This window comes from Cydia pomonella, chromosome 3, assembly GCF_033807575.1.
Source record: "Cydia pomonella isolate Wapato2018A chromosome 3, ilCydPomo1, whole genome shotgun sequence".
Lineage (NCBI taxonomy): Eukaryota > Metazoa > Arthropoda > Insecta > Lepidoptera > Tortricidae > Cydia > Cydia pomonella.
This window is the reverse complement of record NC_084705.1, coordinates 30,173,963-30,196,702: the sequence shown is the minus strand read 5'-3', so window position 1 is coordinate 30,196,702 and position 22,740 is coordinate 30,173,963. Positions and strand designations below refer to the sequence as shown.

Genomic DNA, 22,740 nt, shown 5'->3' with positions numbered 1-22,740 from the left:
GTCACTTCACCACCAAGACTTAAAATGTATATTTGTGGTAGTCGTCACAAGCCCATTTAATCATAGTACAGTTGGCACAAAATAGATAGTGACGGCGAAGTGGTCAAATATCACCACAAATCCTTGTTTCTATAGTAACGCGTGTTACGATATATTTGGCTACTGGCCGTTTTCTATGTGATGATGACCGTACCACGAAATGCTTGAGCCACCCTAATACATAAATAACCGGCCAAGAGCATGTCGGGCCACGCTCAGTGTAGGGTTCCGTAGTTACTCTTCCGTCACAGTAAGCTAAACTGGAGCTTAAAGTATAGTAAATTGTTAACCAAGGGATGAAACGGTACCTTTCACCCGAGTTAAACAAATAGGCAAATTTGCATAATCAGTACCTAATTAAAGTAAGTCTTTTTACTATGAAGGGAAAACTTTTTGCGATAACTCAAAAACAGCTAAACTGATCATGTCCGCTATAGTTTTCATTTAATGTCATTCTTAAGCTCTACTTCCACGATTTTTTACATATTTTTTGGACCTATGGTTCAAAAGTTAGAGGGGGGGGACACATATTTTTTTTCTTTCGGAGCGATTATCTCCGAATATATTCACTTTATCAAAAAATGTTTCTTGAAAACCCCTATTAGTTTTGAAAGACCTTTCCAACGATACCCCACACTCTAGGGTTAAAGCGAAAAAAAAATTTCACCCCCACTTTACGTGTAGGGTAGGTACCCTAAAAAAAATTAAATATTTAGATTTTATTGTACGACTTTGTCGGCTTTATTGATTTATATATCCATGCCAAATTTCAGCTTTCTAGCACTAACGACCACGGAGCAAAGCCTCGGACAGACAGACAGACAGACAGACAGACGGACATGGCGAAACTATAAGGGTTCCGTTTTATGCCATTTGGCTACGGAACCCTAAAAAAATAAAGAAAAGAAACTGTAAAATGTATGATTTATTAGACATAAAATTCGTAACAAAGCAACAATACTGTAAAAATATTTGCATTATTTATCTGAGGGCAGCGTACAGTTACACTCGCCAATATTACAAAGTAACTCTTATAAAATATTTTCATAATAACAATATTATACCCGTTATTATAACCCTTAGATACGACGGCGGCAGAATAAGTAAATGCGACAGTAGTCATACAAAGTTTGCGACATAGATATCATTAGATAACATAACTTTAAGTCTTAAATCCTATTATATAAATACAGTTTAAAAAAAAAATATATATAATATTATTTTCGAAGGTAAATCAAAATTAATTTCATTTAAGCTTAAATTTATTTTTTCTTATAAAAACGCACAAGCTTTCCTGATCCGAAGCTACCGACACTATCTAAAACGTGTAAATCTATGTACCTGAAGGCACTATCCAACTTGATAGTCTTTGTGTCCGCATCATGTTTCAAGTAAATCTTTGGAGACAAGGGTGTCCAGTTTTGGCCATCACTTGAGAGCCTGTATTGAATCAGGAGGATTGTCCCGTTACCAGCATCTTCTCTGGGCAGATATTCCATCTTCTCAACCTCGTGCACTCGTCCCAAATCGAAATTTAGCTTCAGAGTTTTTCCTTTGACTGGGCACATCTTGCCAGGTGAGCCCCAGTGCGTGTGCCAGAGGGAATTTGCGTCCCCGTCGGTGAGTTTGCAAATCTCCTGGTTTGGTTGACAAGGGAAATTGCATGATACCTTTACGTCCTTTAATGTGTTTACATAAGGATCCTCCTTTGTAAAGGTCGACAAAACGTCGCTCCATTCCGATTCGCCGTCATTAACACTACGAATTCTAAAGGAATGTTCCGTTACAAACTTAAAGCCGTGAAAGCTAAATTTGTTCCCAATAATGTTACTAAATATGTAACCGTCTCTCTCTATTTCATAGTATTTTGCTTCCTTAACTTCGTCCCAAGACAACGTCAGAGATGTAGGCGTCGCCTCATGAAGTGCGAAGTTCGTCGGTGTCGGAAGTGAAGAGTCGAGACCATTGTCTTTGCCAAATACTTTACGTTTATTTTCAAAACCGGTAACTTTAAAATGGACTTTTTCTTTGGTTACGTCGATTTTTTTCAATTTTATCAGCAGAAACTTTTGCTTGAGATTTTCTGCGGCAATGTCTTGCATACATGGGATCACAATTTCGTCATCCTTAACGAAATAAACATCTTCCTCATTGTCATACTCTGACTCTGATTCTGCTTTCTTCAAAGGAGTATATCGTCCTTGGGACATTATTTCTACCTCCTTTGGTTCAATAGAAGTCATTATTTTAATTAAAGTTCTTCTTTCGTTTACCATGCTTTTGTACTTTCCCTTGGTTTCTTCAATACTAACATAAAGGTCATCTGGTTCATCTTTGTTCGATTCGGTTGTGGCCATTTTTACTTTTGTTTTAGCAAAATGACCTTTCTCGTATTCTACAGAAATACCGTCGTCTTCGTACACCTCGAAGCTTGATGACCCGGAAGGGTAAAGATAAAACGTTCTACTGTCTCTTTTAATTTCGGAAGGGTTGTTGTTGGGTTCTGTTGTAGGAATTATAGCACCATTTTTGATAAAAACTGGTATCTTCCAAAGAGGTGTTTCGAAGTTGTTGTAAATCTTTCCACCTTGGTACATTTCTCCAGTAAAGAAGTCAATCCACACCTGTTGAGGGTTGGGCAAGTAAATGCCGTCCCTAAAAGGATCTGGCGTGTACACTGGCGCTACGAGAATATTTGGGCCCCACATGTACTGATATTTAGAATCATTCGTGTAAGCCGGATTCTCTTCAGGAAACTCGAGAAACATTGCTCTTACCATCGGCAAACCTCGAATAGATTCGTAGTTGATAGAGTAAGTGTATGGCATAAGTACCGATTTCAGTTTTAAATAAGCCCTGTTGAGATAGATAGCTTCATTATCAAAAGTGAAAGGTGTTTTAGGGACCGACCCCCATCCGTCCATATTCAGTTGCAGGGGAGTAAATGTTTTCCATTGGTAATCCCGAACGTTAACCTCTTTTTTACCCCCGCGATATATTCCGTCCATATCGGAGCCAACAACAGGTTGCCCCGAGAGGCCAGATCCGATGTATGTGGGGATATGGAAGCGTATATATTCCCATTGTCCGCCGGACTGGTCTCCGCTCCAGATCCCCGCGTATCTTTGTGTCCCCGCCCACCCGTCGACCATTATAATAAATGGTCGCGCGGCTCTCTTAGTTGACGAGTGAAATATCTTAGTAGCCGTTTCGACTGCATTCAGTCCGAAGGAATAGCCGTAACCAATCCAAGCCACGTCACATTTCAGGGCCACTACATCTGCCTCACTAACTTCTCTGCTTAGATCTCTTTCTCCTTTCTTCGGGTTATCAGGGTCTTTGGGCTCTAGATTGGATTCTGTCCACAGAGCAACTTCCACTCCTTGCTTTCTCGCATAAATCGCAAATTCTTTCAAATTTTGGATGTCTCCTTGTAGTGAGTCGGTTTGACCATACCCTGAGCCGTATCCATCGTTAGGTATAAACCAACCGAGCGGCATATCATGCTTTACATATCTGTCTATCATCGCCCGCGCGGAAAATTGGTAGTTATTTAATTCACCGTTTAGCGATTCCAAAATTCCCGTTTTGTTCCCTAAATCTTGGGGCTGATAGCTTTTATAATACTTTCCATCTTCGTACAGAATAGCACCGTTCGTGTCAGCCGTTACTTCGACCCAATAGTCTCGGTTGAATGCGTTCAAATGAGCTTGATAAAAGGCGTATTCGGGAAGCAAAATCGGCCTACCCGTGAGGTGAAAATAGTCCAACAAAATATCTTTGGGATGAGGGCTAACGAAGTAAAATGCATCAAAATATTTTTCGTTATGTGTAGTTGTTACGTATTTCTCGGTTTTCGATCCAAAATCGTACAAGCCGGATTGCCAAGTATTTCTCATAACTCCATAGCCGTAAGTTGACCAGTAAAATGGGTTTGGAGATGTGACACCACCATCTATCCAGTTGTTGGTATTTACTATCTGTATGCTTTCTCCCTTGTGAGCGAATCTGCCGTTTTGCATTCCACCACCAAAGAAATGTTCATCTTTGTGATTAACTAATACTTGTACTGTTTTATTGTTAACAAATGATAATGGCATTGCTTCTTGCAACACTTTTTTGTTAGTGCGTTTATCTTTTACGTTCATTATACCATTTTCTTTATCAAAGTAAATTTTAATATGCTCTGCATCTATTATGAAAGATTCTTCAGTCTCCTCTACGGTGGATATGTCGAATGGAACTGTGTCATACTCATCCACACTCTTAAGCACCATTTTAGCAACATCTTCTTCATTCCTAGGTTCTGGGAAGTCAATAAAATCTCCTTTGGATACAAAATACCGGAAGGTGTGGCCATTGAGCATGTATAATCTGCCAGAGTCTGCTGTGTCATATTTTATTACAAAATGATCCTTTGCTTTCTCAATAGATTTGATTCCGCCAAGGGCTATTTCTGGTGGGTCCATGATTGAAGGAAATGTATCTATGGTTGTTGGCAGTGGTGTGGCTTTGGTATTTTGATGTAATCTGCAAGAAAAAAAAAAATTAAAAACAGAAGAATCCATAGTTTATACAGGTAAAATACCTACATAAGTACCTCTAGTTTGTGATTGACAGATAGTTTTAAATGGTTTTATACAGTTAATTTTCCATCTATCATTACAGTTTGATTATATTAAAGAAGTGATTCTCAAACACTTTGTGGTGGATCACAAATATCTTTTGGAAAATTTAAATTAGATGGAGTACCCATATTAATTTTAAGTAAATTACTTTTTAAGTTGAGGAAAACAGTTAAAAGCATTGGATTAAACTAGTATGACTGTGGTAATGGCTGACATCATTTAACCAATTTAGGTACTGTTCAGGTAAAATCAAAACATGATTTTTATCATGTTATTCTTCCTGTTTTTCACAAAATGAACCTGTAGGTAAATGAAGAAGAAACAAATGAGTTGCTTTAAATCAGGTAGGTATTCCAAATAAGTATGGAAAAGTAATTTGAAATAAAAAAAGTAATATTACTTATGCAGGTCACCCATTCAAATTTTATTTTATTTTATTTTAGCAAGGCAACCATCACTACTGATCTACAACATATAACATTACATTATATGACACATATTAGCCACGAAATGGTCCCGACTCAGCATGGTGTTAGCCTGGATGGGCCAAATCTGGTCTTCCGCCGGGGCCATTAAACGAGCGAAGCACGGAAAGTACACAACATTAAAAAAAATATATGCTCACTGCGGTTTGAGAGAAGGAAGAGGATTGTCGAGTCACAAGCATATGGAAAGTTTGGTCAACACATTAACGGCGGGAGGGGGTTGAAACTAGTCAAAAGAGCCCCTGTAAAATATAGTTAATTATGAATTCCACTAATTGCTGCAGCAAAGGTGTTAAGAACTGGTCTGACTCCTTGGTCATTTAATGCTTCATGGATTGGCTGAAGTTATAATTAATAAATAATATGTTATAATTATTTATAAATATTTACTATATGGATGTTATTTTCGTGATTTCTGAAGCTATACGAAGCGGACTTGATTTACTACAATAAAAAAAATATTATATGTTTTTTTTTATAGATCTCTAATCTACCTTTATGACTTGAAGAAATTAGTAGAAAAACAAACATGTAAATATCCTTACTGAGAAACAAGAAAGGCGTTATTGTCACAAGACTTGAGTGCCACTTGCCCACTACATTGTCTGAAACACTATAGATACAATGTATGTGCAACGTTTTATATTTATAGTCACTATAATGGCACCAAACAGACATGTAATCATTATTGTTTCCGATACTCTTACAAATAATATTATCTACCTATCAAGTAAACTAATAATGTTATCATAAACAATAATGAAATTAACAATAGAACCAACTTTATCTTACAAATATTAGTTTTCCCACGATGACAACTTACCATTAATTTAAATATTGATAATGTACAGGGAGTACCTATTTATTTTATTGGGTGCTTGTTAGTGAATATATAAATAGATGACTACTCATTTATTCGCACACATTCATTACAATAAAATTTAATATAACTAACTAAATTAAATTAGTACATTACGATACAAGTGCGAAAAATAGGAAATTCGAAACGAGTGGCGATAAATTAAAACACGACCGAAGGGAGTGTTTTAAATCGACACGAGTTGCGAATTACCTATTCGCACATGTATCGTACAACGTTTTACAGTACATATGGCCCTTTAAATGTTCGACACAGTAACGTAATATGCTACTTCTCGCACTAGTGCTATAAAGTAGCCCCATATGTACTGTAAAATACTATTATGAAATGAAAACTAGTTAAACCTAAAAATAAAATTAAAATATAAATATATTGAAAAGTTAAATTTGTTACATAAATGCTTCTAAGTTATGAAACAGTTTAAAATTAAATTATAGAGTGAGGTAGAAGGTAAAGCGCAGGCTTAGAACGCACTGCGGTTTCAGTCTTGGAATTGCGTGCGCTTAGCTTATGATTATGTGAAGTACTGAAGTATGCCGTACGGTACGTTGTATGTTAAACTATTAGGTTCTGAAACCTCAAGTAATTATTCGCAGTGTGTTGTTAGCCTTAGTAAATGCCATGGACAGGAATTAATAATTGTAAAACTATAGCCAACCAAGGCATTAAACACAATTAAATACGTAATACGTGTAACACGAAATATATTGACTACGATAGTTTGTTGTTGCCGCCCACTGTCACGTAAACTGTCAGTGTCAAAAAAATGGTGTCTAGGAATGAAATCAGTGTATGAATCAGTATTATATTCTTTGGTATGAATATGATATAACAAACTTTTCAGAATGAAAATGAAATTAGGTATTTGTGTTATATTTTGCATTTTATATCTTATGAAGCTCTGGTAAATTGTAGCCCATATTTATCAGTTTCTGAACGAAACTTCACTTGACATTTCGTTCGTCGTTTGCTTGCTTTATTTGATCGCTTCCATCAAATCATTTTTGATTACTCACTGTAATTTGTAATTGTGTTATATCTTACTTTCAACTAAACTATTAAAGGTAAAATAAGTTTAAGAAGTTTTATGGTTGTCGTGTAATTTAAATTCGCTTTTAGTAAACCGCTTTGTCATTGCCACATAACCTTAGCGCCGGTTTTCATAGTTTTGTTTTTCAGATGTTCCTAACCCGATCTGAGTATGACCGCGGTGTCAACACGTTCAGTCCGGAGGGAAGGCTGTTCCAGGTGGAATATGCCATAGAAGCTATCAAATTAGGGTCGACGGCGATAGGAATTTGCACTTCGGAAGGAGTTGTCCTGGCAGTTGAGAAGCGTATCACGTCTCCGCTTATGGAGCCAACTACTATTGAGAAGATCGTGGAAGTTGATCGCCACATCGCTTGCGCCGTCTCAGGCCTAATGGCTGATTCCAGGTATCTTTGGTTACATACAAAGTAATATCCCTAATTTACATACAAACAAGTATGTCAGCATACTGTCTGATGAACGACAAGTTATTAAAGGGGAATATTTTTGTATTACTTTAAAACATGCTATATACATTCTGAATAGATTTAATGTAAAAAAATGTAGGTGTGCTTTATGGCATGCATTTTACTGGTACTGTTTTTTTTATGAACTGCTAATATTCTTAATGGATTCATAGTGTTTCCAGCACTTAATTTGGTAGATATTTATCATTAATTACATCCATTACAGAACACTAGTAGAGCGCGCGCGTGTGGAGTGCCTGAACCACTGGTTTGTGTACAATGAACGCATGAGCGTAGAGTCGTGTGCGCAGGCCGTGTCCAACCTCGCCATCCAGTTTGGGGACAGTGATGATGACAGTGGTACGGCCATGTCTAGGCCTTTTGGTGTTGCTGTTATGTTTGCAGGTCAGTATTCACATTTTCTTATATTGAATAATGAGATTATGAATTAAATAGAAAATTTTCAACCATTAAGCATGGAGGGTAACAGATTTGTGATATGAAAATTTCAGTTCTTGTATTATCTATCTGCCTCCTTTAGTAATGTATTTTCAGTTTATTAGTTTATAATATTAAGTTTTCACTGATGGCATAGTTTTTATGGCACTTCATCTATACTATACAAAATGTAAAAAAAAAAAAAAATTAAGACGTAAAACTGCATGAGAGATATACTCCAAGCTGCCAAAAATCTCAAATGGGAGTAGGCAGGGCATGTAATAAGTTACAATGACAACAGATGGACCCAAACAGCCACATCCTGGTACCCTAGAAACTTTACAGAAATACTGAGCACCGTGGTGTGACGAGCTGGCTGACTTCGTGGGATTAACATGGAACAGACAGCTACTGAAAAACGGAATTGGAATAAGATGGGGGAGGCTTTTGCCTTTGTAATACCTTTGTATTATTAGGCTAAATAAATAAATAAAACAAAATGTAACAATATAAACACGATACTTGTTTATGTCAAAAAATTTAATGGTACTATAATTTATAGTCACATGTTTTGTGTTACAGGCATTGATGAGAAGGGGCCTCAACTGTTCCACATGGACCCCAGCGGCACATTTGTGCAGTATGACGCTAAAGCTATTGGTTCTGGCAGTGAAGGTGCTCAGCAGAGCTTGAAGGTAAGATTTTATTGATGATGAGATCCCACAAATTGTATGAAAGTTCTCTTTACTTCTGTATATAAGAATGTGTTGTAGGTTTTGCCACTAAATATTAACTCAACATATATATCACAACCCCCATATATTACAAATTAGAACTCTTAATGCATTCAGTCACATAAAAATAAATTTGTGTGCCTCATAAAACTTGGCCTAAGTAATATGTAGCTACATTATCACATTAGGTTCAGCCTGTAATGATAATTTTAGTGTGGAAAAAAAAAGTTTCACATTCATGTTTTAGGCAGGGTAGAAACACTACATTCTGATAACTCACATAGGGCAGTTATATGTATACTTATATCTATAAGACTATAAGTAGATATTAAATCATGAATTTAGCTTTTTTTACTTGGATTTCACTTACTTGACACAGTGAATCACCGTGGCTAACCAAATTATTGGAAGCAACAACATGATGGTAAAGCTGTTGTGTAAAAGATTTTTTGCCTTCAGCAATGTTATTATAGAAACCTTACACCTGTACTTTGTTAACACGTTTCGCGCCCGACGTTTAAATAGTTAGCTATCCCCTCCTTTTTTAAACCTCCTAAAATATTTTGATATAAACTTTCTACATACGAGTATGTCGTCGCATTTAATTTCAGTACCATTTCCTACCTTGTCACAGTGATAATAGTTATCTAACGACTTTCATATTGTTTGACAATGTGTTCTTTGATGACTGTACCACAGAATAAATAATAGTACTACCGTACAGAAAGGAAACTTCCTACAAAGCCGAAGTTTGACAGCGATTCAGGGCCGAATCATGTTGTCCCTTTCTAATGTATGGAATTATCCCTTTCGGCTATTTAGGGTTGTCAAAATTCATGATCTTATCCGTGGTTGAGCAAGCAAAGGGACGTCAAGTTGTGCCAACCCGTATAAGTGCTCGGAGCAATGCCGAGTCGAATGGAGCCGAGAAAGCCCGAACGCTCTAGTTTCCTCCCCCTGCCTGTAGCATCGTCAACACTGTTAACTGATATTTCGTAAACCACCAAGTATTTTTTATTGCAAAGATATATGTCCATGTTTGATTTGAATGATTACATCAATGAGTTTTAAGAGTAGAAGAGGTATAAAGTATAAGGGCGTCCGCTAGCTGGTGCGGGTGCACGGAGCGGGCGCGCGCACGCGAGTGCCATTGTAGGTAAAATCCGTCGCACGCGTCCGCGCCAGTTGGCGTTGCTCAATATTTTTCGTTAACAGCCACAGTTAGCGGACGCCCTAAAAAATATTCTTGCCTCGAATTACACAGATGTAGTAGATGTCACTGCGGCCGCGTACATTATGCGTTATGCTGTTTTCAAAACTTTTGTTTTCACAAAAGTTATGGCGTCGTATAATGTCATCTAGTTTTCCGGTGAAACTAGGGTGCACGATTATTCTTAGACTTTACACTTGTACTACAATGAATAGCTTTTAGGTTTCATTGTGTAAGTGCTCAACTATCACTACTACAGTGGGATATCAGACGCTAAGAGCGTCCGCTAGCTGGCGCGGGTGCAGTTCGCGGGCGCACGCGCGCGGGTCTTTGTAGGTAAAATCCGCCGCACACGTCCGCACTCATTCTATTTTTCGAAAACCCGCTCACCCGCGCCATCTTACGGATGCCCTATAAGAAATATTCCGTTAAAGAATATGATGATGTCATAAAACTATTTTTAATCCTAACGGATTTATTTTGTAACACTAAAAAGTAACCTATTTGAAAGTTTATTGCAAAAAGAGTGTTAACATTCTCTAATCGTAAATATATGCGCGTTATCCGCCTTGACATCTATTTGTCAGTCATTTATCTAGCCTGGTATGCGGGTGCCTAGTAAATGCGTTATTTATTAACGGTTACTTTATTTACCCAATACACGTGTGGACATAATCGCTTTATCAACGCGTGTACATCGACATGTTTCGAAAAATTTGGCAGCGTGATATGCGGGTGTTTTGCGTTCTAGAAAATACCTTGCATATTATCAAAAAAACTTTCATCAAAGCTTCATCATTCTCCAAGTAAATATTCGCGGTGTAGCTGTAGCTTCCATTTTGTACCGTGGCCGGCAGAACGTCCCACTTTGTCGCTTGCCATAAGGACGAGATTTGCTTGTATCTTTATATGAATAACCTGTCAAGGCATCCTTCGTCGGGGATAGTGCAATACTGCGTAACTAACAAATGCAGTAAGGTCCAATTACCTTGTACATTGTTTGAATTTCGAACTCTTACGACTTTGTTAGTTGCGCGGTATTGCACTATCCCCGACGACGACCGGTCTGGCCTCGTGGGTAGTGACCCTGCCTATGAAGCCGATGGTCCCGGGTTCAAATCCTGGTAAGGGCATTTATTTGTGTGATGAGCATGGATATTTGTTCCTGAGTCATGGGTGTTTTCTATGTATTTAAGTATTTATATATTATATATTTCGTTGTCTAAGTACCCTCAACACAAGCCTTATTGAGCTTACTGTGGGACTTAGTCAATTTGTGTAATAATGTCCTATAATATTTATTTATTTATTTATGGCAATCGACACAGTTTTGCCGGCCGCGGTTACATACGAGTATGTAGAACAATTAGACAACTTTTGAAAAGTATTCAAGTATATCTTAACTTAAATAATGCATGCTGTGATGGCCTTTAAGCGGGGGATCAATTATAAATGTGCTCTTTTAGTATGTAAATGTGAATTGTATCTTCTGTTGGTAATCCTAATAAACAAATAAATGGCAGACACTTTTTTGACGCGTTGTTTCCGCTACTATCCTCCTCACGGTCTTACCAACTTCTACTGCCATCTTTCGACACAGGACTTAAACTCTTAGAATGACATAGGCTATTTGACCCATGTTCTTTCACTGATATGTGTTAATATCAAACGGTGTCGCCATCTACTCGAGTATAGTCCAAAGGTATATCAATTACATGTAAGGTACTACAATAACAACCAGCCTAAACAGTTACCGTCTTTTTACAGGAAGTATACCACAAGTCCATGACCCTGAAGGAAGCCATCAAGTCCGCCCTCACCATCCTCAAGCAGGTGATGGAGGAGAAACTGTCGGAGAGCAACGTGGAGGTGGTCACCATGACGCCCGACGCCATGTTCCACATGTACTCCCGCGAGCAGCTGGCCGAGGTTATCAAGGACATACCTTAAGTAGATAGATGGTTGCTGGTGTGGTCAGACCTATATTACGTCTACTATGAGGTCAATGCGGGGTAGACCGTTTTGGGCAAGAACTCTCGTATGTGTATACGTACAGTCGCCATCAGATATATCGGAGCGGCCAAGGCGTTCACAAATATCTGAACACACACTCTAACGCTTAGATAATAGAGGCGTGTTCAGATATTTGTGAGCACCTTGGCTGCTCCGATATATCTGATGGCGACTGCACATCGCTCAGACACAGTCAGAAGAGCTTCCCTCCTGCTCTACTGACCTTCTGCAAGTGGAGTATGTATACAGTCAATGTATGAAATATACACACGGACAAAGTGCTAAAAATATGTAAACACTGCCTTAAAGTATAGGCAATAAGGTCGAGTATACATATTTTTGGCCCTTTGTCCGTGTCGATATTTAATACCTCGAATGTACAGTCACGGACTTTAATTTTTGAGCCATTTAGGGTTAACTTTACATTGGATATATCATACCATTAGTATTGACAACCAAATTAGTGAAAAATGGCCCATCAATTAAAGTCCGCGAGTTAGGGCTTATTTAGACGGTGCGAAAACTCGCATGCGAGTTTCATTACATTGCGGGATTGGATCGGTCGGTTGAATTGGATGTAACCTCAATAGTCCGCAATGTAACTAAAATCGCATGCGATAATGAGTCCTTAAAATTGATGAAAGAGCTTGTAGACGGTCTTCTCCACGTTGACCTTATATGGTCTGTTTTTTTAGATTTTTCAGAGGATGTTAATAAATAAAAACATGTGATTCAGTCATTTAACTAATGATATCAACATTTTGTATTTTAGCTGAATGACCGCGTCGCGTATTGTTTACATTCTTTAAAATGTTTAAAATAACAGGTTAAAGATTTGTATATTTTCTTCGCGTGAAAACAATACAGATACTATTTAATAGTATGAGTAATAATCTTAAAATGAAAGTAATATGATTGTCAAAAATATTGAGCAAAGGATTTATGATACACAGAGCAATCGGAAATCCTTTGTAATCTGGATAAAATCTCGGAATTAATGGCCACACCAAAAACCAGTGTATTGTAATTAGAAGTAATATTTGAAGTAAATTGTATTTTAGTAGCTATCAAACATATGTTGATTGTTTATACAACTTTACTCTTTATTGCATTTATGTTTATATGTAATGTATAAACTTATAATAATAAAAAACACACCCAACCACTTAACATACAAACATTTTTTCTTATATTCTCAAATACAAAAATCATCATTTTTGGAATGTAAGTATCATGATTATTAAGGCCCTCAGTTTTGCTTCGGGCTTCTAACATGCCCCTTACGTCCCATAACACACAATGTAATATTATATTCCGATATTGTACACATTCGATAAATTATATTTAATGCAGTTTATTTTAAATATTGCTTACACGGGTGTCGGAGTACACTATCTTACTGTAAGTATTCTTTTAATACAAAATACATCAACTTTAATACAACTGTGTATTTATTTATCCCAAACACACTGTATATAAATAGTAGGTTAGTTTGTTGAACAAACAGTTGTAGGTACTTAGACAGTAGAAATAGAAACAGGTTATTAGATATGTACTGACCCTAGTTTTCTTGATAATTGTACAAACAATTACCTAATCATTGGTAGGCCTTATTTCGTTGAAATAAGGTTCACGAATGGTCAAATTCACATTTTTATTATTGTAGACAAACAAAGGAATGCCGAGATGCGTATCGTATAGTGCAAAGTATTGTAGCTTAAGTAGATGATGCTGTGCTGTACGGTGAATTGTCAAACGTCAGTGCTTAACAATCTAGTAAGCGTATAACCAGGTCGTACCTCCATATACAGGATGCAAAAAAATAATGGGCCTTGGAGTCAAAGTGAAATTCGCTTGTTTCGCCCGAGAATCGAACAAAAAAAAAACTATTTTTTTTATTTCATTAGTCGATACAGTTAATGTTAATCTTAAAATTTCTCGAAGGAACATATTGTCTTACACGTCGTTGTCGTTCGTCTGTAGTACAAAATATCTTTAAAATCAAATATTTAGTATTTTATTTTTAGTCTGTTCGATTCCGGGGCAATATAAGCGAATTTAAAAAATCTTTGAATGCAGTTTTGTTTCTTTAAAAAAATAAAAGAATGTTTCCTTTAAGTAAAACGCGCTTTAAGATTTTAAGGCACTTTTCCTCCAGGGCCCATAATTATTTTCCTCCTGTATAGCACTCATTGCGGTAACAAAAGACGTAGTTATGTGCATTCATTCTGTGACTAGCAACTATGGGACCCAATACCTCTCGCGTCGAATGATGGTCTGTATGACCTTCCTTCAAGTCTCTTTTGGCTGGGCTTAATTTAGCAAATAATAAAATAAATATGTTTTTACCATATTTTAATGTTATGTGATAAACTTCCACACATTTTCGTGACATATATAAAATGAACTGTAATAAAATATACAACATTCTTACACAAATTGACTAAGCTCTACAGTAAGCTCAAAAAGGCTTGTGTTATGGGTACTTAGACAACGATATATATAAATACTTAAATATATAGAAAACACCCCTGACTCAAGAACTATCTGTACTCATCACACAAATAAATGGCCTTACCGGGATTGGAACCCAGGCTCATCGGCTTCATAGGCAGGGTCACTACCCACTAGGCCGTTTTCGTCATAGGGACTATCTCGACGCAAAAGGTATAGTTATCCAACAGTTGACATCTTTGTCAATAGTATGAAGATGTCGAATAAAAGTTCACATTTTTGTCACGCCGTGCGTTGTAGCCGCCATTTTGCCTAACAAACACTTCGGACATAGACAATATTGCTTGAACTCGTTGGTTTCCTGCAGATAATCGCAAACGTTCCTGAGCTACAGGCCAGCGGGTCGGGTTCCATAAATACTCTAAACGACTTCTCCAAACTCAAGCTAGGATCGGCGCGCTAGATGGGGTTAAACTGCTAATTGCTTACTAGAGAAGGCGCTTTGGGGAAAGGGTTCCAAGTGACCGAATATTATACAAAAATCAGCGATAAAAAGCAAGCTTTTACGATTGTGTTTAAATTTAGTATCTAAGCAATTCATTTGTCTGTATTTTTTTTAACTTGAGTACCACAGACGCGTTATCGCTTGCGATATTACAATCAAAATTAAATTCAAATTTTAGAACTATAAGGTCGTTATTTGTCTGGCAAATTGAAACCTTTGCGAGAGGGATAAGGGATACACATTTAACAAACAAGAAATTTGCTGGTTTTGTCAATTGATTAACAAATAAACCTATATATCAAATTGTGACGAAATCTTGCTTTTAACTCGGAACCATTTCACTACAGCGCCATCTGTGTTGAGCTTTGGGCGTTCGATCTCCTTTACTTGTTCAATTGTAATATTTTGTATTATTCAGTTTAATTTAAGTACCTCACGTTACCTGTCCACTGTGGGTAGCCAAATTTAGAAATAAAGAACCTTTCTCGTAAAAAAAAATGTTTATTACACTTGTACATGAATAAAAAAATATAACAACAGTAAAGGTCAAATCGACCGGACAAGAATTGATTTGTTCTTCAATTAGTCCATAAAATTCTGACATTAACTTTTTTGACGCCAATGACGAATATATCTGCACACTAGGTCCAACGAAGTAGACGGATTAATCCGTCACAGACTACAGGGCAGCATAACTAAGGGCATAAAGTTCAATTTCAGTTTTGACACTTCGGCGACGTGGCGTCCAAGTGCGTTTAACACGGCGTCGAAAAGGTTAAAGTATGGAGGGTTTGAGGGTAGAGGTAAGGAGAACAATCTATATGTATGAAAAGTGTCCATCAAAAAACCTTAAATAGGTGGCGTCACAATACATCTCGAACTAATATTTGACTTTGATCAAAATTTCAAATCACTGATAGCGCATGTCATTGTCATGTCCTTGTGCTACCCTAGCGCCACCGGAGAGATTTCGAACTATTATTTACAGCTGCCAGCTGGACACGTAGTAACAGTTCTCCCATAAGAGATTGTTCTCCTTACCTTGACCCTGGTTAAAGGACATCAATTCTATGGTAGCTGCTCGACGCATCGTTGGCGCTACTGCGCAGCGACATTTACCATAATGCTAACTAGACTCCAATACTCAAAATATGCTATTGTAGGATCTCTCTAAAGTGTATTCATCCTTACGTGTCTTATCATGTAAACAAACGTAACGTTCCAAAAATGCGGCTCATAGACAATCTAGACATCGTAATGTCAGATGATCCGTTCCTTACTCCGATAATTGGGTATTTGACACATGTTGAATATTATAACAAAATTTAGTTAAATGGATAGAAAATGAGCCATCCATTATAAAAAAGTGGAATTATTATAAAAGGTTTATATATTGAGATTATAAAAAAATACAAGGCTCCAGTCTCAAAACAAATATTTTTTTTTTGTCTTTTAAAAATAGAAAACAAAATGGTACCATTCGATTCCTTACATTTTATTGAAAAATAAATTGTATTACAACTATACACGTAAACGCAATCTTTCAGGGTCAAAATGGCAATTTCCTTGATCTTCCATATATTTAGGACAGACTTATATGATGTGACGTCACATCACCTTATCATTTTGTCAGAGGCGTTTCAATCGTCGAGTGCGAGCGTCAGACTTTAACTCTCATTTCTGACCTTTGTGTTGCTTAAATGCCATGAGTCCTATATACACATTTGATCCTCAGGAAAATCAAGAACAGTCAAGTAGCCAATTGATGAAAATCTTATTAGGAATGATATTTTTCAGTGGTTATTTGTTTGATTTCAATACTTTGTGAGTTTCTTTAACTATACAAGAACATTTTAAAAGTGTGATGTCTTCGAGAAGTATTTGTTTACATGATAGGACAAGTAAGGATGAATATACTTTACATCATAGTTGATCTTATTCTACTTTCGTCAATCTGGCCTTTACTGATTAATGCGAGGTATGCCCAGGCCGATAAGTGATATTTTCACTTCGGTTTTTTATTGAACGAACCTTACTGACATACCTCACCTTAATGTAGGTAAATAAATCCATATCTCACTTAAATAAATATATACATTGATGTACTTTGGTACCTCCATAATATGTTTACTTCAAGCAAATCATTAAAAACAAACAGGAAAAAAATGCTTATAAGAAACTTAGTTAACATTTTTGGTTTATTTTTCGTTTCAAGTATTTAACCCGAATAGTGAAATAGGTTAAGTTATCATTATATTATACTTAACTTACATAATATATAGTTACCTGTGTGAAATTGGGTATCGTCTTGGCTCGTCTCAATCGTTTTTTGTCAAGTTCTTATATTCGTCCCGTTCTGCTTTCCTCACCCATTCTTTATTCGTCACTTTCATGGGTCGTCCATATCATCTTTGTTAATCTTTGTTGTTTGTCTATTTCTTATTCCGGCTCATTTCGGTATTCGTCAACATCTTTGGGCATGTTCGATGTTAGTCTTTTTTTTTTTTAGACTCGCTCGTTATTTGTCCTGTCGTTTTTGGTATTATTCTTAGTTGGTATTTTTCTTATTTCGCCTCTTTTGGAATTTATATATTTCATTGTTGGTCACATTCTCTATTAATCTTGTTCGAAATCATTAGAGCTGTTTCCGAGATTGCTGAAATATATATTTTCTCAAACATGTTCCAAAATGAAGACATGAAGTTTCTTGTTTATGGCTCATTACAAAAGACAAACAACAAATATGACCAAAGATGACAAAGACTACCAGTGAAAGTGACGAATGCAGAATGAGATGAATTAAGAACTTGTCAAAAACCGAATAGGACCAACAACAAACTTACGAATAACGAGTGAGTCTGAAAACAACATAGACTAACATCGAACATGCCCATAGATGTTGACGAATACCGAAATGAGCCGGAATAAGAAATAGACGACCCACGAAAGTGACGAATGAAGAATGGGTGACGAAAGCAGAACGGGACGAATTTAAGAACTTGACAAAAGCGAGACGAGCCAAGACGATACCTGAGATTCTTCATATTTTTACGATATTACTTATAAATAACACCAAATTGGCCTTAGTATAATCCCCTATAGGTTTTTTAAAATCTATAATTATGACTACATAGTAGCCTTTTGACGATGACTTTTCCCGATTACGTGGTACGAGCTTCTGATAAGATTAAGGGTGAAAATCGGACAGTATTATTTGTATTGATAAAGCCGCGTTTTCACTTAGTGTTCTGAACAGCCTGCGTAGCCAACGTTGGCGAACGAAAATGTCGCACTAATATGGAAGAGTGATAGAGATAGACTACGCGCCGCTACGGAGCGTTAGCGATTATTGGCACGTAAATTGAAACACTTTCTTCAATAGTAAATGTGCTTCAATGTTAAACAATTATTCTAAGAGCAATTGTTAGTATATATCACATTTTTTTTTAATTTCAATACCCCTAGTGTAAATTTATTCGATGGCGTAACACGACGTACGCGTTTGCGTTGCTGGTGAGTAAGGTTGCCAGAGCTCAACGAGGGGGGGGGGGGGGGGGGGGGGGGGGGGTTTAGGGTCGGCAACGCGCATGTAACTCCTCTGGAGTTGCAGGCGTACATAGGCTACGGAGATTGCTTACCATCAGGCGGGCCGTATGCTTGTTTGCCACCGACGTAGTATTAAAAAAAAATGGGACGAGCATACATTTGCTCAAAACAAATGTTTGCTCAGAACACATGAAAACGCGGCTTAAGGCTACATCGTAATACGACTCGCTATCTCGCACTCAAATTTGTATACAAGTTACACGACATGAAATCGTCAACGGTGAGCAGATTGTCGCCCGTCGACGTGAATATAGTTTCTAAAATGATACATTTTTACTCGTGTTTGATAATCAGTATGTTGGGTCGATAAATTCGTATTAGGGCGCGCTAGTTGGCGCGGTTGCACGGGGCGGGTCAACGAATAGTATGAGCCTTGCACAAGGCTCGGAAACCGGTTATCATGTACTTGGCGCAAAACTTTTTAATATCGGGGTTCTTTGAAAAACCGTTTTTGAAGTGAAAACTTCTTTAGCGGCGCTGTGCACTTTTTGTGATGGGGAATTAATGTTAAACTCGCGTCAGGTCACGTGACCGACAGATTCGTCAGATTGAAAATTCGTAGGACGGACACGGGACCTGATCGAAAAACTGGTACAATGTCATTGAAGCCAGTGAATTGAATTTTTAAATAATGAATTTGGTTTAATCAAAATTGTTCGTTTCTTATTTCAGCTACCATTAACCTATCATATCAGTTTTAGAGATTGGCGATGATGGTTCTAGTAATGATGATAGTGTAAGAGTCGTTGAAATTATGGATGTAAGTTGGTTTTTCTGAGAGATAAACTTTTTTTCCTACTCCTCTACTGTTATCTGTCATTTATGCATTCATTAACACGAATATAAGAACATACATAAAAGGTTTCAAGAAAAGTCTATATTGTCTATTCCTCATAAAAGCTCTTATGCTTTTAATCGCTATAACGTTACTGCGATTAATGGCTACCAACCTAACAAAACCAAAACGAATACAGTTTTAAACTAAGTGCATTGCTGCCAACTTACAAAATATTAATTTGGTTGCATAGTAAAAATAATTACTTCATAAGTCAGAAACACGCATGTGACACCCGTAATATAGCAACACCTATAGACTACGAAGACCGCTTAGCGTTGCTTGTTAGTCTCCGTAGGCTACGGTGGCCAAAATTGAGAAAAAACTGTCCAAAAATTTAATTTAGCAAGTAGCAAGTACCAGGGCCTCATGAGTTACGAGGAGGTGTCGCCGACCGGCCGGCCGCGGCCCGGGGCGGGCCGGGCGCGTAACAAGGTATGCTCGCGCGTCTTGGCTATATACTTTTGCTTTGTTTACCTAAATTAAGATTTATTTTTGTTGAGTCGTAGGAAAAATATTGTATGCAACGTTGTATAAGTAGGTCAAAAAATGCTCGTGGCGTATTCCTTTACAATGTTCGCCTACGCCTTCGGCTCACATTGTAACTCACGCCACTCGCCTTTTTTGACCCTTCTTATACAACTGTTGCATAAAATACTATAATGTTAAATAATTGTAATAGTTCTGAAGTGTTAAATTTTTAACGTAATATAAATTGTCACGTTTGTGTACGATAGCGCAATAAATGAATATTGTATTTTACCATAAATGATAGTACTTTTATAATGATAATTAAAGCAATTCGCGCAAAATAATTCCCTAACCATTCCAAAATATAAAAAATGCACAACGTTAATATTCAAGTTTTCACTTCTGCCGGCACTTCCGGAGTGTAACCCGTTGTTTTTTTAAACCGGTTTCTATGAGAACAGTTCTTGTCAAATTAACCGGTTTAGAGCAATAAAAACCGCTTCCTCCTATGTCGGTGTTAACGTTTACGTGGCACACGACGAGACCGGCGGGCTGTTTCGTCGCTCGTCGAATAAACCTGTTTTTTTAGGTTACAATAAAGTTCTTAAAAGGTTCGCGTTGTTATAGAATTCGGAGAAAACAAGTATTTTATAAAGTGGTTCTTGAGCCTTGCGCCCGCTCCGCGCGGCGGGCCGCCTCAGCCGGCCCGCAGGCGCTCCAGCGGCAGCACCCATCACCAGTAGCGCGCCAGCCGCGGCGCCCGCTCCGCGCGGCGGGCCGCCTCAGCCGGCCCGCAGGCGCTCCAGCGGCAGCACCCATCACCAGTAGCGCGCCAGCCGCGGCGCCCGCTCCGCGCGGCGGGCCGCCTCAGCCGGCCCGCAGGCGCTCCAGCGGCAGCACCCATCACCAGTAGCGCGCCAGCCGCGGCGCCCGCTCCGCGCGGCGGGCCGCCTCAGCCGGCCCGCAGGCGCTCCAGCGGCAGCACCCATCACCAGTAGCGCGCCAGCCGCGGCGCCCGCTCCGCGCGGCGGGCCGCCTCAGCCGGCCCGCAGGCGCTCCAGCGGCAGCACCCATCACCAGTAGCGCGCCAGCCGCGGCGCCCGCTCCGCGCGGCGGGCCGCCTCAGCCGGCCCGCAGGCGCTCCAGCGGCAGCACCCATCACCAGTAGCGCGCCAGCCGCGGCGCCCGCTCCGCGCGGCGGGCCGCCTCAGCCGGCCCGCAGGCGCTCCAGCGGCAGCACCCATCACCAGTAGCGCGCCAGCCGCGGCGCCCGCTCCGCGCGGCGGGCCGCCTCAGCCGGCCCGCAGGCGCTCCAGCGGCAGCACCCATCACCAGTAGCGCGCCAGCCGCGGCGCCCGCTCCGCGCGGCGGGCCGCCTCAGCCGGCCCGCAGGCGCTCCAGCGGCAGCACCCATCACCAGTAGCGCGCCAGCCGCGGCGCCCGCTCCGCGCGGCGGGCCGCCTCAGCCGGCCCGCAGGCGCTCCAGCGGCAGCACCCATCACCAGTAGCGCGCCAGCCGCGGCGCCCGCTCCGCGCGGCGGGCCGCCTCAGCCGGCCCGCAGGGCGCTCCAGCGGCAGCACCCCTCCCCAGTAGCGCGCCAGCCGCGGCGCCCGCTCCGCGCGGCGGGCCGCCTCAGCCGGCCCGCAGGCGCTCCAGCGGCAGCACCCATCACCAGTAGCGCGCCAGCCGCGGCGCCCGCTCCGCGCGGCGGGCCGCCTCAGCCGGCCCGCAGGCGCTCCAGCGGCAGCACCCATCACCAGTAGCGCGCCAGCCGCGGCGCCCGCTCCGCGCGGCGGGCCGCCTCAGCCGGCCCGCAGGCGCTCCAGCGGCAGCACCCATCACCAGTAGCGCGCCAGCCGCGGCGCCCGCTCCGCGCGGCGGGCCGCCTCAGCCGGCCCGCAGGCGCTCCAGCGGCAGCACCCATCACCAGTAGCGCGCCAGCCGCGGCGCCCGCTCCGCGCGGCGGGCCGCCTCAGCCGGCCCGCAGGCGCTCCAGCGGCAGCACCCATCACCAGTAGCGCGCCAGCCGCGGCGCCCGCTCCGCGCGGCGGGCCGCCTCAGCCGGCCCGCAGGCGCTCCAGCGGCTAGCACCCATCACCAGTAGCGCGCCAGCCGCGGCGCCCGCTCCGCGCGGCGGGCCGCCTCAGCCGGCCCGCAGGCGCTCCAGCGGCAGCACCCATCACCAGTAGCGCGCCAGCCGCGGCGCCCGCTCCGCGCGGCGGGCCGCCTCAGCCGGCCCGCAGGCGCTCCAGCGGCAGCACCCATCACCAGTAGCGCGCCAGCCGCGGCGCCCGCCTCCGCGCGGCGGGCCGCCTCAGCCGGCCCGCAGGCGCTCCAGCGGCAGCACCCATCACCAGTAGCGCGCCAGCCGCGGCGCCCGCTCCGCGCGGCGGGCCGCCTCAGCCGGCCCGCAGGCGCTCCAGCGGCAGCACCCATCACCAGTAGCGCGCCAGCCGCGGCGCCCGCTCCGCGCGGCGGGCCGCCTCAGCCGGCCCGCAGGCGCTCCAGCGGCAGCACCCATCACCAGTAGCGCGCCAGCCGCGGCGCCCGCTCCGCGCGGCGGGCCGCCTCAGCCGGCCCGCAGGCGCTCCAGCGGCAGCACCCATCACCAGTAGCGCGCCAGCCGCGGCGCCCGCTCCGCGCGGCGGGCCGCCTCAGCCGGCCCGCAGGCGCTCCAGCGGCAGCACCCATCACCAGTAGCGCGCCAGCCGCGGCGCCCGCTCCGCGCGGCGGGCCGCCTCAGCCGGCCCGCAGGCGCTCCAGCGGCAGCACCCATCACCAGTAGCGCGCCAGCCGCGGCGCCCGCTCCGCGCGGCGGGCCGCCTCAGCCGGCCCGCAGGCGCTCCAGCGGCAGCACCCATCACCAGTAGCGCGCCAGCCGCGGCGCCCGCTCCGCGCGGCGGGCCGCCTCAGCCGGCCCGCAGGCGCTCCAGCGGCAGCACCCA

General features: G+C 41.7%; 2 protein-coding genes across 7 annotated transcripts; one reads left to right on the top strand and one right to left on the bottom strand.

Annotated features, from left to right (window-relative positions):
- Nucleotides 1–949: 949 nt before the first annotated feature.
- Nucleotides 950–9,265, bottom strand: LOC133516530 (alpha-glucosidase 2-like). Of its 5 annotated transcripts, XM_061849515.1 has the most exons (3): nt 5,976–6,098; nt 5,698–5,765; nt 950–4,569 (listed from the first exon to the last, which is right to left on the bottom strand). In XM_061849515.1, the coding sequence occupies exons 1-3, from the start codon at nt 5,976–5,978 to the stop codon at nt 1,302–1,304; spliced, it is 3,339 nt and encodes a 1,112-aa protein (XP_061705499.1). In that variant the 5' UTR covers nt 5,979–6,098; the 3' UTR covers nt 950–1,301. The 5 variants fall into 5 exon arrangements, with proteins under 5 accessions (XP_061705499.1, XP_061705500.1, XP_061705503.1 ...); XM_061849516.1 differs by lacking the exons at nt 5,698–5,765; nt 5,976–6,098 and adding an exon at nt 9,071–9,265; XM_061849519.1 differs by lacking the exons at nt 5,698–5,765; nt 5,976–6,098 and adding an exon at nt 6,610–6,812.
- On the top strand, nt 6,957–15,380 carry LOC133516533 (proteasome subunit alpha type-5). Of its 2 annotated transcripts, XM_061849521.1 has the most exons (6): nt 6,980–7,096; nt 7,212–7,468; nt 7,755–7,933; nt 8,549–8,661; nt 11,678–11,839; nt 14,745–15,380. In XM_061849521.1, the coding sequence occupies exons 2-6, from the start codon at nt 7,212–7,214 to the stop codon at nt 14,838–14,840; spliced, it is 807 nt and encodes a 268-aa protein (XP_061705505.1). In that variant the 5' UTR covers nt 6,980–7,096; the 3' UTR covers nt 14,841–15,380. The 2 variants fall into 2 exon arrangements, with proteins under 2 accessions (XP_061705506.1, XP_061705505.1); XM_061849522.1 differs by lacking the exon at nt 14,745–15,380 and having other exon boundaries at nt 6,957–7,096; nt 11,678–13,366.
- Nucleotides 15,381–22,740: the final 7,360 nt, after the last annotated feature.

Coding starts and splice junctions, on each gene's coding strand:
- LOC133516530 (XM_061849515.1), bottom strand. Junction 4,570..5,697: donor AACGCCTTTCTTGTTTCTCA/GTAAGGATATTT, acceptor TTTTTCTTGCAG/ATTACATCAAAATACCAAAG.
- LOC133516533 (XM_061849521.1), top strand. CDS start 7,212: ATGTTCCTAACCCGATCTGAGTATGACCGCGGTGTCAACACGTTCAGT. Junction 7,934..8,548: donor TGTTGCTGTTATGTTTGCAG/GTCAGTATTCAC, acceptor TTTGTGTTACAG/GCATTGATGAGAAGGGGCCT. Junction 11,840..14,744: donor CCCGCGAGCAGCTGGCCGAG/GTTATCAAGGAC, acceptor GGTTTCCTGCAG/ATAATCGCAAACGTTCCTGA.